The 16,418-nt window shown below is 45.9% G+C and overlaps 1 protein-coding gene across 3 annotated transcripts in view; it reads left to right on the top strand.

Moving 5' to 3' along the window:
* Nucleotides 1–16,418, top strand: part of DBF4 (DBF4-CDC7 kinase regulatory subunit) — a 41,980-nt gene that overhangs the window by 11,886 nt on the left and 13,676 nt on the right. For all 3 annotated transcript variants that reach the window (XM_073581913.1, XM_073581912.1, XM_073581911.1), the window contains exons 5-6: nt 2,834–2,884; nt 3,031–3,100. In XM_073581913.1, coding sequence (XP_073438014.1) covers nt 2,834–2,884; nt 3,031–3,100 — 121 coding nt within the window. The remainder of the gene's footprint in view (nt 1–2,833; nt 2,885–3,030; nt 3,101–16,418) is intronic.

Genomic DNA, 16,418 nt, shown 5'->3' with positions numbered 1-16,418 from the left:
TACAACAACCATTGATTTGTGGAGAGGAGATTGCATTATTAATACAAATGCACATGGATAAGCCTTTGTATCGGGCATCAGTCACACAGACGCATCGGTCGGCTTACAGCCTATTCCTATTGATGACTCCCAAACTATTATATCAGTCTGGCTGCCCAGCACTATAAGTGCACCCCACTTTCCATACAGCATCTGGCTGGATCTTGCAAAGATGGGGTAAAAAAAAAAACTTACATAGTGCTGTGCAGCGTGCCTGAACCAATAGCATGGGTGAGACCAATAGGTTGTAAGGTGGCACTGTGTACTACACATATCTATGTGACTGACGCCGTATACAAGCCTTATCTGGGTGCATTTGTTATACCCCCTCATGAATGGGTCGGCATGTGAGTGGTTGTTTTTTACCAGCATTTTGCACCTGTGCTGCCTTCTTTATCATAAGCGCCTGCTGCATCCTGCAGTGCATTGATATCATGACCTGGTGTTGGTAAGTAAGACTCGTATATAAATCTGGTTATAATTCCTTTAAGTCTGTAGACTGCCAGATGCCGAAGAGGCGCTGCTAACATGAGGCTCATCAATGAGTTTTTAATGCTGTGTATTTTCGCTGAGAAAAAAGCCTTACATTTATAGCAAAATGGATGTGATATTTTTCTTTTTATCTGTGTAATTGACCTGCGATGAGTGAATTCTGCAATGTGTCCATTTCTCTTGCAGTTACTGTTTTATGTGCAGACTCTCCCCATAGAACTGATATTCTTCCCCTGAGGAAGCCACATGTGCCGGTGACGATACACGTGGGGATTGCTTGTCCTCCGTTCTTCCTCCGTGTGACTTATTTGCTGACATGGTGCCATTTACACTGCCAAACTTGATATATTTAAGTTTGATTCCGGCTACCTTCAATAGATTCATGCTTTTGCATTACTACTTTTGTATAATATGTTGTTGCGGTCCGGTTCAATGGTGTGTGTCTGATTTTGCACATCCTTGTATGCACTAGTGCACTTTATATTCCTACATGCATATGTTTCAAGCAGTGATTTTTTTTTTTTGATTTTTTTTTTTCCCCCATCTTTATGGAGATATATATATATATATATATATATATATATATATATATATATATATATATATATATATTATAATCATTTTTTTGGTGACCTTGTGCACAGTGCCGAGAATGCATCAGGGATACTTAACCAGTCTTTCTTTGATTGTTACTCTTTGCCATGGTTGTTGGTTTTATCTAGTGTTCACCACATGCATTCATTGATTGTGTGCATAAGTTAGTTACATGGACTTTTTTACCAGCTTTTTCCAAATTGGAGGCAATTAGTCTCTCAACAGCGTCATATTGTGGGCATGTTTTGTACTTCATGACATCTTTTGTTTTTTGTGTTATTTTTAATCTTTTTGCATGTTATTGGTTTTCTCGTTAAAATTATGTTCATTTATTGGTGGTCCCTTTTGTATAGTATGCATCTTTTTTCTTGCCTTATGCAATTAACAAGCATGCTCTTAGGTTGATCCCTTTCTCATTATTCGGTTGTGGCCACTTCTCAACTCGGCTCTTTGAGAGTGTGAATTTCGCAACATGTCAATGTTTCTTGCGGGTACACTGATTTATGTGCGGACTCTGCCCATAGAACTCAACTAGATGCGGAAAATCGTCACGTAAAAAAAAAAACTAAGGCTGGTTTCACATTTGCGTTTGGAGGCGCAGCGGACGCTTGCCGTGAAGCTCCGCCTCCTCCGGTCAGCTCCGCCTATTTGCGCATGTCGCTGCATGCGGCCTGCGTACCCTATCTTTAGCATTGGGTGCGCAGGCATGCTTTTGCCGCCGCATGCGTCCTTTTGACGGTACGGCGACCTGCGCCAAACGCAACGTGTTGCATTTTGGTGTGGTCGCCGGAGCTTCACGGCGAGCGTCCGCTGCGCCTCCAAACGCTAATGTGAAACTAGCCTAGGACTATCAATAAAGCCTAATACCGGGAAACATCAAAAACAAAGCTTCTTTATTTAATACATGACATAGTAAAAACAGCAGCTATGAAAATGGTGTAGAAAAAAATACAAGCATCCTAATTTAGCTAATAGACTCAGAAATGCTGAAACATCAAAAACTAACCAAATTCTTGCTTTCCTTCACAAACTGCAATACCACTATGGTATTGCAGTACATTGAACAAGTGTTCATAGATTCAAGTATCCTATAAGTATTAAAGGAAAAAAAACAAAAGCAAAAAGTGTGAATTCACCCCTCCTCCTTTTTTCCAAGTTCAAAAATAAAGAAAAAGCTTTTTATCACCACTTTCAGAAGACTAAAATATCATCTTGGTATTAGTATCAATGGTATTAGTTACTGGAACGTTAATTCCCTGAAAAAGGGGGGGAAAATAACAAAAAGCCAAAATTACCGTACCACTTTCCGTCTCTGCACCTCCTTCACAAAATGCTACTAAAATCCATCAAAATACCGTTTTTTATTTACCTCAACACAATAATACTAAAAACAGGCAGCTCGCCATGCAAAAAAAGAAAGCCCTCGCACAGGTCAATTGATGAAAAAAAGTTGTGCATCTCACAAAATGGCGACATGAACCCCAATTTTTTTTATTCCAATACATTGTATGGTAAAGTGAGTGATGTCATTCAAAACTACAACTCTTCCTGAAAAAAGACAAGTTCTTACGGCTGTGTAGATGGGGAAAAATATATTTCTTTTTCATACGGAGCATTCAATGTAGAATAGTGCAGATAATACCGGATTCTCCCGGAGGTGATACATTGCTAATTACTTGTGGTATTTCTAATGACATTCTATTTGCAGGAAGATGTAAGCAGAGGGAAGTCATTACTGAAAAAAGTGATAAAAGAGCAGGTGAGTCAGGAACTGCCATTTATTTCTTTTAACCCATGATCAAATGCAAAAGTTTAGAGTTACAATATGACAACTTGTATCACTCCAATGGCTGAATGTTTATTTTCAAGAATTACCAATATTCTAATAGGGTTTCATCTTAACAGGAAATTATTTCGAAAAACAGCATATTGGCCAACGCACTGAACTGGGGAGTTCGTATATTGCACTTGGATGGTAAGGAAGATGCATTTCTGTTTAATCTGTCCAGAGGATGCAGAATTTTCCTCTTGCTACGGAGGCCGTACTGTCTCCCTGCTCCCCACACCTACCCACCAGTGTCACTATATGTGGTAATAACTCTGGAACGCTTCAATATATCCCAGTGATTCTGAGATTACTTTTTCGTGACCTATTGTACATCATGATGGTGGTAAAATGTGTTTGATGTGACTTGCCTTTATTTGTGAAATAATCGCAATTTGGGCAAAATATTTTAAAAATAATCACAATTTTCAGACTTTGAATCTCTATGCACTTAAACCAGTTAGTCACACTGTACAAAATAATTAATAAATAACATTTACAAAGTGTCTACTTTACATCTGCATCATTTTTTTCAAACGTCATTTTATTTTGATAGGCTGTCAGAGGGGTTAAGTTTAGCAGCAATATTTTTTCTTTGCTTTTTTTTCTTTTTAGCAAATTTATGGAAACTGTTTCTTTAGGGAAACTCTGCAAAAGTGGTGCCATTTTAAAAAGCACACCCCTCAAATATTTCAAAACTGCTGTCAGGAATTTTTTTTTTTTACCAGTCATTAGTGATGAATGCAAGTGCTCATTACTTGAGTTTGCACCAGGTGCTTGTGTATGCACTGAGTACTGTGGGTTCTCGAGTCCCCACCCCACATGTTTCGCGGCTGTTGGACACCCCCAAAAAAACGTGCGGGGATTGCCTGTGTATGTCAGGCAATCCCTGCATGTTTTTTGGTGTGGCTTACAGCTTTAGAATATTCAAGGCGGGGACTTGAGCATGTTATTCGAGCACCCGTGATCCTCTGTGCATGACCGTGCACCTGATGCAAACTCGAATATTGAGCGCTTGCGCTCTGTGCTAGTTGACAAATCATTCTTTTTTTTTTTTTTTTTACGGTGGGAAGACTGAGCAGGAGGGCCTGGGAGATGGTGGAGGTACCGATGGGGGTGCTTGGGGACATTATGAAATTTGAAGAACTAGGACTGAAAAAAAAAACGGCCATGATCGTGGTCTCCAGGTTCGAAGATGTTGTGACTCTGAGGGGCGCTATAGACTTCTTTCCAATCAAATGAAAAAGGCCCCGTACCGGTTGCCGTTTTAATTTCTATCGGCGGTCGTTAAAAGACCCTCATTGATCTCAATGAGTATAAAAAATAATGAAAAAATTGCAATGCTTTGCTTTGAAAAAATGTGCTGCAGATCAAGAAGCGCAACATGGGCCTGAAATTTTAGAAATCTAATTTGTTTTGCTGCTTTTTTTTTTCTACACAAACTTGTACTGGAAAAACAAACATCAAATACACTACATGTGAATAAGCCCTTATTTGCGCTGTTGGGGTAAAATGGTAATTTTTTTTTGTGGTGTGTTTCTGGGTTGCAACCAGATGTTAGGCTTTCTTTTTAAAGGGGGGTCCATTAAATAGTCATTGGCAGAACTGCTGTAAAAACCTATAAATGTGCAAGACTGAATTAACTTTTGGTAATCTTGCTCCATCACTGGTCAGTTTTCCTTTTTTATTTTTTACTCCCACTGGTCCCAAGTTTTTTGTTTTTATTTAATAAGCCATATGGTTCAACATATGGGACTTGTTACTTTGTGCTAATTTTTATGGTCTATACAAAGGGGCAGTACTCACAGGGTAATAATGCAGAGGATTCTGTAAGCCACACCTTGTTGTAAACACCATAGCAATTTTCACACAAAAAAACCCTTTGCCTACCCTATTGTATAGAATGGATAGACCTGATGATTCTGGTGTGCTTCCTTTGAAAATCTGTGACATATGGCAGAATATTTTAGTTACTAAAATGAGCATTTAAGTAAAATCAAAAACTCTATGAAATGGATTATACTGCCAGACTCATCAGTTGTAAGACATCTGTGTAACAGTCCGTGCAGTTTGTATTGTGAATCAAACAATCATTTTAACATTTTTCTTTCTGTCGCTTCATTGGGGGACGCAGGAACCATGGGGTGTATGCTGCTGCCACTAGGAGGCTGACACTATGCAGAAAAAAAGTTAGCTCCTCCTCCGCAGTGTACACCCCACCGACAGGAAGTAGGATGTTCAATTTAGCTTAGTGTCAGTAGGAGGTGGACACGGGTCTTTCACTAGACCCTTATCTACCTCAATGTGCGTAGTTTCTTTTCAGGTTTTCCGGAGGGATACAGTGTGAATGGTCACTACTGTACTCCCACACAGACTGAGTACGGCGTGTACTGCCACCCCGTATCCTCATATGTCTGGACGGCAGGACCCCATCCCCTAGCACGGAAGCCTGCTTAGGTGTTCCTGGCCCACCAGAGCCTGTTAGTTGGATGAGACGTGACGCCCGGCAACTGTCAGATCACTTCACCTTAAGAAGATAGGTAAAGAAGAGGAGACCCCTTGTCAGGTGTAGACGGTCACTGGTAATTTAGGCCCCAGCTTATATTCGGGCCTAGACCTCCCTTTCCACTTGCCGCTCTCCTGCCGCACTTGTGGGGAGCTCACTTCCTGGCTGAGGGTCGGCGGATCATTCTCCCTCCTTTCGCCAGGCGCTGTGCGCTTCAGGCTTTCCTCAGTTAGTGCCTTCCCTCAGAATAGGTGACGGTGGGCAGCAGCCTGCTCTCCTCAGCGCGGTGCCCCCGCCCCACCGTTTTCCCCCCGCATCTGATAGGATCCGGGGGCCTCCATGCCGCCCCTGCTCCGTCGGCGATTTCCGGGGACTAATCTAGGCCCCGGCTTCATTTGCGGCCTAGTCCTCGGTAGCTCCGCCCCCCGTCTTCTCTGTATTCGGGCGGGCTTTTTTCCCGACCATCTCCCCTCACTTCCCCGGCGCAAGCTCCGCCCTCTACCCAACCTCACATGCGGCGCAGAGATAGTAGCCATCACCGCCATCTTCCTGCACCTAGAGCTGACGTTTAGCTCTGTCCCCTTGCGGGCTGTGCAGAGCGGTGTTTTTCACAGCGCGCTCATTCTATTACGGCGAGAAGCGTCTTCCTTGGCATCCTCCCAGCGGTCACATTCTCCCAGCGTGGGACCCGGTTAGTGCCTTCACCTGGCAGGACCAACTCTTTCCTGCCTATCTCCGCTCAGCCTAATCAGGTACGGCGGAGTATAAGCACCTCATAGGAAAACTAAGCAGGGCCACACTTTCCGCGGGTCCAGTGAAGGAGCAGAGAATCCATCTTTGCTAGTGTCTCATGTGATATGCGCTATAGTCGTACCGTACAATCAAGTGGTATAGGGACAGTCATTACCGGAATAGCACCCTGCAGCCGTACAGTCCCGGACGTAATGGTTTTCTGGAGCCGTACAGTCACTAACGTAATGGGTTTTCTGGAGTTGTATGGTCTCTGACGTAATGGTTCTCTGGAGCCGTACAGTCTGACGTAATGGTACTCTGGAGTCGTGCAGTCACAGACGTTACAGTACTCTAGAGCCATACAGTCACTGACGTAATAGTACTCTAGAGGCGTGCAATTCACTGGCGTGATAATCTGCTGCGCAGTCTCTAGTGCATCAGTATGTCTGGTGTCATAGCACACAGAGCCATGGAGAGCCACGCTGCTATCTACTGTAATTGCTGCATGGCGTTTGTCTGGTAGAAAGTTCCACCGCAATTGCAGATATGTGCCTTAATTTTCAGTAGAGCAAGACTCGATCATTGCCTCACACATATTGATGCTGGAGCCCTGGCATAGCAACTGCTTCCATAGCTCACAGGCACTCGCCCTTAATTTTTCTGCAGCCCCCTCCGGACGCTGGCTTCACACTGCCCTAAGCAGAATAATGAGCTGCTTCTATCTCTTCACGCCTGCAGTGTTTTGGGCCGGACTTCCAGCTGGATAGAAGTCTGTGTTACCTGGTAATTGTCTGCTGTGGCTCAGTGGATAAGGAAGCTGTCCACAACTCGCAGGTCCAGGAGTTGAAACCCTGGCGCACAACAGAGAGAGTTTAGTCTTTCTGATCCCAGACCTACTGTTCTACCATCAAGAGAATTGACAGGTCAGAATCTACTTTAATACAGACTTCAGGGTACGGCTTACTACACGTGAAGCCGTTATTCTGCCTAAGGTCGTCCGGTACCCAGACCGCAACACAGAAGCTGTTATTCTGCCTAAGGTCGTCAGGTATCCAGGCCTAGACCGCACTGCAACACAGAAAGGGCTGTCTCCTATATCCTTCTCCGGGTTCTCTCCGCTGATTTGCTCACAGGATACTTAGAGCCAATTGCAGCTGTACTATATCCGCTATCCAGGCTTCAGACGCACCACCTACCAGGTACAGTGGTTGAAATGGCCGTATTACTGTGGAGACGTGTCGGGGGTTGACTGGTTCAACGGTACTGGTGTTCAGTACCGTATTCAGGTGAGTCAGACGCCCTCGTATTCAGGTTCCTTGCGTCCTATTGCAGCAGTATTCTATCCCTTATCGAGCACTTGGATAGTCCTCTACCAGACAAGTTTAGTCAATACACGCCATCTTTCCGGTAACTCAAACGTACCCGAAGTCCATCGACTACACCGGCCCGGCTCTACTGTCCCATTGTCAGGAGCGTCCTCTCTCACGTTCCTCAGGGTTCTTTGCAGCCTTTGCCTAGCTCCCGTCTAATCACCACTCGAGGTAAGGTTCCGGCATTTATTACGTCTGGCGGGCTACAGCTGCGATTTCAAGCCTCTTTCATGTGAGTCTATCTTTCAGCTGCATATTTCATAGCCAATAACATCTGTGGTTTGTTAACAGTTAAACGTAAAAGGCTACCATGTCCAAACGGAGTGGGTCTCTGTACCACAGCAGATCTCAGTAGCAACATAACTGGATTCTCCACCTTCAGGTAGGTCAGACACTCTCGTGTCAGGTACGGATGGTCGAGGTTTACAGTGGCATGATCTGGACCCTAAGTGTGAGTTGCTCCACAAGAGTTTTTGTCCCACCTTCTGATCAGTTTACAGTACCGTCTGCAGGCTATCTTTACTGCCCGGTGTGTTACGCCTATTATTAATGTTTGGCTAATAGGACATACTAGAACTTATAAACTACTAAGGGCCTTCGAGCTACCACAATACCTAAGCTCCTTATTTGTCGGAACTTACCTATTCTTTCTTACAGACACCTGATAAAGCCTCCAGCAGCTCACAGATGTGACTTCTGACCGTGACTGGGACAAGTACCCCACCTCAGACAGGAGTGGGATCTCATTCTGCGCAAGTATCGACCAGGGTAGAAAGCTGCTCCAGTCTTGGATCTAAGGATGAGTCTGGTGATAACACGTTAATTTCAGCTAGAATTGTATTTTTCACTGTGATCTTCGGGCGCGTGTTGTCTTGGATGTACGCTCGCGGATCTACACACTGCAATCCCCTCCCTGCCCCAGAGGGTCCAGGATGGATTCGGTCGTTTACATCGTCATAAGGATTGACCTTCCTTTCCTCAGCCTCGTTGTCTTTCTGGGGTCTATTTGATCTACCTAGAGCCAACTTTCTTTGCAGTTGACATACTCCATGTTTTGCCATGGACTTTCCTTGCTCGACTATTCACTTTTATAAGTCCAGCTGGGCTATTTTTTCCCATATTCACCCTCATTCCTGTATGCTGGGTTTATCTTCCTCTTGATCTCAGTCTGAAAAGTCATCCAGTAGTCTTCAGTCTACCTGCTTAATCGAGTAATCAGTTGTCTCTTCATAGCCATCCTGTGCCTACATTGCAGCAATGAGATCCAGGTTATCCCCAGGTTTCATTCAGTACGTTTTCAGTGTTCGGTTCTTTAGCAGGCTCTCAGGGCCTGCTCCCAGGTCTTGTCATTTACTCATAGAACGGACTTCAGCCGTTTCCAAACAAGAGGGTGCCTCGGTATATCTTTTTTTTTTTTTTTCTCCTGAGCGCTTCACAAATTAGACTACTTCTGCGACTACGAACTCTCCGGTTCCAAGCTCTCCACCACTACAGTCCTTCCTCGCCCAGACTTGCATCCCTCAGGGATACCAACGTCGAATTCACACAGTAGTTAGCAGGGTCAACCTTGAAAGTACTCGCCGCTATAGCGTGTCCTGCCTTAGTCCCCACTCGTGTTGCAAAGTTCTATAGAAGCGTGGCCTAGCTTGCTCAGAGCATTCTTTCTGGGGACCGGTCGGAAGATTTGACCGTCCTCACTGTCCAAAAATTTTTCTTGCATGGAGACATAGTTTTTCGCCTAATTGTTCCCATCTAAGGGTCCATTTGGCTTTCAGTTTCACGAGAGAAATTATCCCCAAAGAGGTCCCTCACCAACTTTCCGTTCCTTCCGGGTGGCTCCAATAGGCCAAATTGTTAAGGTGCTCACCGGAAGGACAAGCATTCCCCTTCCTCAGGCTAAGCCTCGTCGTTATTCAGTGCTTTTTCCTCAGCATGACGATTGGGGATCTAGGATTGAGTCATTCATGGTTTTTTTTTTTTTTTTTTTTTTTTTTTTTTTTTTTTCAGGAAGAAATTTTCTTCGTTCAACATTTTCCTTCTGTGAATCGCATGATTTTTTACTCTTCGCCACGACAGCACCCACTGGAGGTATCGGATCCGCCCATTTGGGACAGGAAACCCTACAGGAAAGATAAAAGGGGCGGTCCGCCTTTCCTCCTCAGTTTTGGTTTCCTGTTCCAAATGGAGCAGGATCCTGCAGGATCTTACCTGGGCCATGCATCCGCCTGTGCGGTCTCCTCGGGAACGGCAGGGGCTGCGGTCCGGAAGCAGCGTCGGGGGAGATTCCGTTTGACGGTTCCCCCCTCGTCTGGTGGCATAATGGTGATGACCGGGGAGGGCCGCCCGGTCTTACCAGGGAGCGGACCGGTCTGGCATCCGGAGGCAGAACACCCCCCCCCTTTCGGTGGTGATACAGCGTGGGAGGTGAAGCCATGAGCGCGCGAACCGCGCGTGTGAGTAGCGGTGGCGCAGGAGCCGGCCGGCGCCCGACGCTCCTATACCCCGGAAGTAATGGTTGAACTTCCGGGGTAGGATGGCGATGACGTGGCGCATGCGCCCCGACACAGGGCGACTTCCGGGGGCACGACAGGAGTGAAAATAAAACAGCGCTGCAACGATGGAACCATGTCGTCCCCCACGGAGCCGCAGGCCCCAGCAGGGGATTCAGCTGGGGGCAATTCCACCAGGGACCGCAGCGCCAGGACAGAGACTGCCCGCAGGAGCGAGGCAGCAGAAACCAGATCCAGACCGTCTCAGCCATCCGACCCGGTATTAAGCTTCACTGGGTGAGTGTGCAAAGTATATACTCTACCTATTAAGCTAGCCTCTTCCCCCCCCCCCCCCCCCTCTCTTTTCCTTTGACCTCCCACTTCAGTCAAAGAGAGAACAAATTAAACACAAAGAATGCGCATTATGTTCAGAGCCTCTCCCTGACTCCTACCCCAAAAAACTCTGCAAACAATGCATGAAAGAGACCAGGCAGGGGTCGACGATATCTTCTAAAGATATCCGAGCCATAATTAGGGAAGAGATACAAGCCATCAACCGCGCCAACACTCCCTCAGAGTCCAGTCATAAGAAACAGGTCGTTGTTAGTTCAGAGTCAGAGGAAGAACAGGAGTTAAACTCGGGCTCCGCATTCACGTCCTCATCGTCATCCTCGGAGATGGAAGGACGCGCATGTTTTCCACTGGACAGCGTAGATAACCTAGTAAAAGCGGTTAGAAATACTATGGGGTGTGAAGAGGAAAGGGGAGCCCAAACCACGCAGGACATTATGTTTGCGGGATTGGCAGAAAAAAAGAGGAGATCATTTCCGGTGATACCGGCAATTAAGGACCTCCTCAAAAGAGAGTGGGAAAAGCACGACCAGAGGGGTTTTCTCCCATCAGCCTCAAAACGGAAGTATCCGTTCACTGATGAAGACCTATTGAAATGGACTAAAATACCAAAGGTGGATGCCGTCATAGCCTCCACTTCCAAACAGACCTCGATCCCGGTCGAGGACGCAGGATTGTTAGCAGACCCATTAGACCGAAAGGCAGAATCTTCGCTCAAAAGGTCCTGGGAGTCCACCACCGGGGTATTCAAACCCGCAATAGCCAGCACATGTACTGCTAGATCAATGCTGGTATGGCTAGATCAATTAGATCAGCAGATCGAACAAAGAATGTCAAGGGAGAAACTGCGTGCAGCCATCCCGTTGATAAGAGGTGCAGCTGCCTTTATGGCTTCAGCGGACACCCTAAGACTGGCAGCGAGGTCGGCAGCCCTGGTGAATAACGCCAGACGCGCGCTGTGGATAAAAAGCTGGAAAGGGGACGCACAATCAAAATCCAAAATTAGTGCAACCCCATGCGAGGGTGAGTTCCTCTTTGGAAAAGCCTTAGACGAAATTCTCGCCAAGGCAAAAGAGAGGAAAAAGGCCTTCAGTGATTCTCCCATTCCGTTTTATAGGAAAACCTTTAAGAGACGGCCATTCGGGAGAAGACAGTCGGACAGAACGAATAGATGGGCCACGAAAGACGAAAAGCAGAAGGGTACCATCTTCAGAGGGCCAACATATAGGAGAGATAAAAATTAAGAGTTTAGACCCACCAGTTGGGGGTAGATTAAAAATTTTTGTTACCAAATGGGAACAAATTACGTTAAGCCCATGGATTTTGAACATAATCAGGGAAGGAATAAAGATTGAATTCCTTCAGATCCCTTATGAATTCTTTGTTATAACTCACCTTAATTCCTCAGTTCAGCAAAAGGCTCTCGAAGACGAGATTCGAGTCCTACTAGCTAAAAAAGTTTTAGTTGACGTCCCTGAGGGACAAGAGGGTAGAGGCTTTTACTCTCCCCTGTTTTTGGTTTCTAAACCAGACGGTACGTTTAGAACCATTATTAATTTAAAGAAGCTTAATTCATTTATAAAAAATTATAACTTCAAAATGGAATCAATTAGATCCACTATAAAGCTTCTGTTCCCAAATTGCGTAATGGCAGGGATTGATTTAAAAGATGCTTATTATCATCTCCCTATTCACAATAGATTCCAGAAATACCTAAGAGTCGCAGTGGAAGTCGAGGGCAGGATTCGTCATTTCCAATACGCGGCCATGCCCTTCGGGCTTTCCACGGCACCAAGAATATTTACCAAGGTGATGGCAGAAGTGATGGCCTACCTTCGCCAAAAGGACACACTGATCGTGCCGTATTTAGACGACTTCCTAATAATTGTGAATTCAGTCAAACAATGTACCGAACGCGTGACTGACGCAATCTCGTCTTTTCAGAGCCTTGGCTGGATCATCAATATCCAAAAGTCCAGACTCGATCCACAATCTCTCCAGACATTTCTAGGATTTCAACTAGATTCCTTGACCCAGAGATGTCTACTACCTCAGGTAAAAATCACCCTCACGAAACAAAAAATACAAGCAGCTATAGATAGACCACGGGTGTCCTTGAGAGGAGCAATGTCACTATTAGGATCACTAAATTCTTGCACCCCAGCAATCCGGTGGGCCCAGTACCATGTCCGTACACTACAACACCAGATCCTCCAGGAGGATAAGCGACATAGTGGGCATTTACAGAGCAAAATAACCCCTGTCACAAGAAGTCTTGACTTCTCTAGAGTGGTGGTTAGATGATGACCATTTATGTTCAGGAGTTCCATGGGTTATAGTTCCATCCTGTATCGTAACCACCGATGCCAGTCCCCAGGGCTGGGGAGCCCACATGGAGAATGAGTTTCATCAGGGAAGGTGGAATAGAGAGGAATGCGAATACTCATCCAATTTAAAAGAACTGACTGCAGTGTTCTATGCTCTATACAACTTCCTTCCGCAGCTCCAACAGAAGCATGTCAGGATCCTATCGGACAATACCACCACCGTGGCCTATATAAACAGACAAGGAGGAACTCGATCAGAGACTCTGATGTCTTCAGCGGCAAGAATTTTAAACTTAGCAGAAAACTATTTTTTGTCCCTCTCGGCCCTTCAGATCAGAGGCGAGAGCAATCAAAAGGCAGACTTCCTAAGCCGACACACTCTGCGGCAAGGAGAGTGGTGCCTCAATCAGAAGGTCTTCAGGGACATAGTAGCCCTATGGGGACAACCCGAGGTGGACCTTTTCGCCACAAAGGAGAACAGGCAGATAAAAACATTTGCCTCCCTATCTCCATCAGACCACCCAGACATACTAGACGCCCTTCTAGCTCCATGGAATTTCAACCTGGCGTATGCGTTCCCTCCATTGATCCTCCTACCTCAAGTAATTCGGAAGATCAGAGACGACAAAGCAAGGATAATCTTAATAGCACCGTTCTGGCCAAAAAGACCGTGGTTTTCGTGGCTGCAAATTATGTCAATAACAGATCCTTGGGTCCTTCCTTCGACTCCCAACCTACTCTCCCAAGGCCCCTTTTTCCACCCTCAAGTGCTCAGCTTGCACTTGACGGCGTGGAATTTGAGAGGCAGTTATTGAGGACAAGGGATTCTCTGAGTCTTTAATTACTACACTACTACAAAGTAGAAAACAGTCCACAACCCAAATTTACACTAGAATATGGAAAAAATTTCTTCAATTCCATACAGTACCTCATACAGCAGAAGTTCTGATAATCCCAATCTTAGAATTTCTGCAGAAAGGGAAAGACTTAGGCTTAGCAGTAAATACGCTAAGAGTACAAATATCGGCATTAGGAGCACTATATGGCCATAATATAGCAGGCAACAAGTGGATAACTCGATTCATTACAGCATGTGAACGAATAGCTCCAATCCACATACCCTCCGTCCCTACATGGGATCTAAATCTGGTCTTAGACGCCCTAACGGTAGACCCCTTTGAGCCGATCGACACAATACCCTTCAAACACTTAGCACTTAAAATGGCCCTCTTGGTAGCACTGACCTCAGCTAGAAGAGTGGGTGATATCCAGGCCTTGTCATTAGATCCACCTTTTTTTCAAGAATACCAAGACAGATTGGTATTAAAACCAGACCCTGCCTACCTGCCAAAAGTGGCAACAAAATACCATAGATCTCAGGAGATACTCCTCCCAACCTTCTATATAAATCCCTCTACTCCGGAAGAGCGGAAGTTCCATACTCTGGACGTCAAAAGAACTGTCCTAAAATATATTGAGGTCCAACAGTTGGAGGCAGAGTAGGGCCCTATTTGTTTCATTTCAGGGCTGTAAGAAGGGGTATGGAGTCACGAAGAGCACCATTTCCCGGTGGATCAGAGAGGCCATTCGTTTAGCCTACTCCGCAAAAAACGAAGATCCTCCAGGGAACATCAGGGCGCATTCCACCAGGGCAATGGCAACTTCTTGGGCGGAAAAGGGAGATGTTCCGATTGAAACTATATGTAAGGCGGCAGTTTGGTCATCCCCTTCTACCTTCTATAACCACTATAGACTTGATCTTTCATCAGCCTCTGACTTAAGCTTTGGCAGGACTGTCCTTGGCACAGTGGTCTCACCCAGGTGATGGTCTCTGGAATCTCTCCAGTGGGTGCTGTCGTGGCGAAGAGTAAAAAGCCGGATTACTTACCGGTAATGCTCTTTTAATGAGTCCACGACAGCACCCGCTCACTTCCCTCCCTAAAGATATTAATAGTTAAAGTATATCAACCAAATAATGGATAAGAAAGATGTTAAAATAAGAGAACATTGCCTAATCCTTGGCGGTCCTTCTGGTACTCTGAAACGTAAAACTGAGGAGGAAAGGCGGACCGCCCCTTTTATCTTTCCTGTAGGGTTTCCTGTTCCAAATGGGCGGATCCGATACCTCCAGTGGGTGCTGTCGTGGACTCATTAAAAGAGCATTACCGGTAAGTAATCCGGCTTTTTTCCTTGTTCCATGAAGCTCTTATCCAGGTCCTGGTTTCTTCAGGGCTTTGGCGATGTCTGCCTTTGCAACGAACGGGTTCATTTTCCTTTTCAGTTGGTATCTTCCCTTTTAGACTCTCATCCATTCCTGGGGTCTTACAGAGCCTGTAGCAGCTGTGGTGCTCTTCCTGTGGATCAAGGGTCCACTCTCCATCATTCTGAATTCCCTTTCTTTCGTCCGCCTCAGACATTTCCTTTCTGACGCCCTTTCATCAGGCTACTTGGCCACAGCAACGGTACTTCTCAAGCTCAGGCTTGAAGTGTAGAGGTCCTCTGGCCTTCAGGTTAGAGTTCTGTTCGCGGAAACTGGTCGGCATTAGTAGGGTTGCCAGCTCAGGAAGGACTGCGTTCTCTTGAGTACGACGCACTCTGCCCGGGCAGTGTGTGTCCTCCTGGCGGTACTCTTTGGGCCTTCGTCTGGCACATCTGCAGTGCGATAATATGTCCTCCACAGGTCCATGAGGTTTTCTTCAGAGCCCATGCCTAGCTTCGGCAAGTGCCGATCGGGGTAAAAAAGACCTCGAAGGTGATCTTGCAGGTGACGAGGGTGACTTCCTCGTCCTGATGGAGTTATTTGCTGTTCCCTCCCCTTGAGGACTGCTTTGGGACGTCCCATGGTTCCTGTGTCCCCCAATGAAGCGATGGAGAAAACAGGATTTTTAGTTGCTTACTGTAAAATCTGTTTCTCTGAGCCTTCATTGGGGGACACAGCACCCTCCCAAGTTGAACAGCTCAGTTTACTGTATAATATTGTTACAATATGGATTTGTGTTTCTGTGGTTTTTCTCCTTTACAGATTGCTTCTCCTACTGCTTTCTCACTAACTGAACATCCTACTTTCTGTTGGTGGGGTGTATACTGCGGAGGAGGAGCTAACAGAAGTAACAGAATAGATTGAAAACAGAACAAACAACTCAACTGTAACCAATCAACCAAAGGAAGAACAGGAGCTGAAGAACATGGGAGGGTGCTGTGTCCCCCAATGAAGGCTCCGAGAAACAGATTTTACGGTAAGCAACTAAAAATCCTGTTTCTCGTTCGCCTTATTGGGGGACACAGAGATCATGGCTTCGGCGGACGCCAGCCTAGGTAGAAGGATTTTGCAGGCTGCGGTGGTGAGTCCGCTGGCCTGATGGAAGTTTGTTTCCCACCCCAGGGACTGCTTTGGGACGTCCCATGGTCTCTGTGTCCCCCAATAAGGCGAACGAGAAAACAGGATTTTTGGGTTGCTTACCATAAAATCTGCTTCTCGGAGCCTTCATTGGGGGACACAGCACCCTCCCATGTTCTTCAGCTCCTGTTCTTCCTTTGGTTGATTGGTTACAGTTGAGTTGTTTGTTCTGTTTTCAATCTATTCTGTTACTTCTCCTACTGCTTTCTCATTAACTTAGGAATTCCTTGCTGGTCGGTGGGGTGTACACTGCGGAGGAGGAGCTAACCTTTTTTTGTGCATAGTGTCAGCCTCCT

The sequence above is a fragment of the Dendrobates tinctorius genome, unplaced genomic scaffold, assembly GCF_039654945.1.
Source record: "Dendrobates tinctorius isolate UK_male_01 unplaced genomic scaffold, ASM3965494v1 ptg000070l, whole genome shotgun sequence".
In the NCBI taxonomy this organism is placed as follows: Eukaryota; Metazoa; Chordata; class Amphibia; order Anura; family Dendrobatidae; genus Dendrobates; species Dendrobates tinctorius.
Note: the sequence above shows the minus strand (reverse complement) of the source record. Positions and strands in the feature narration are given on the sequence as shown.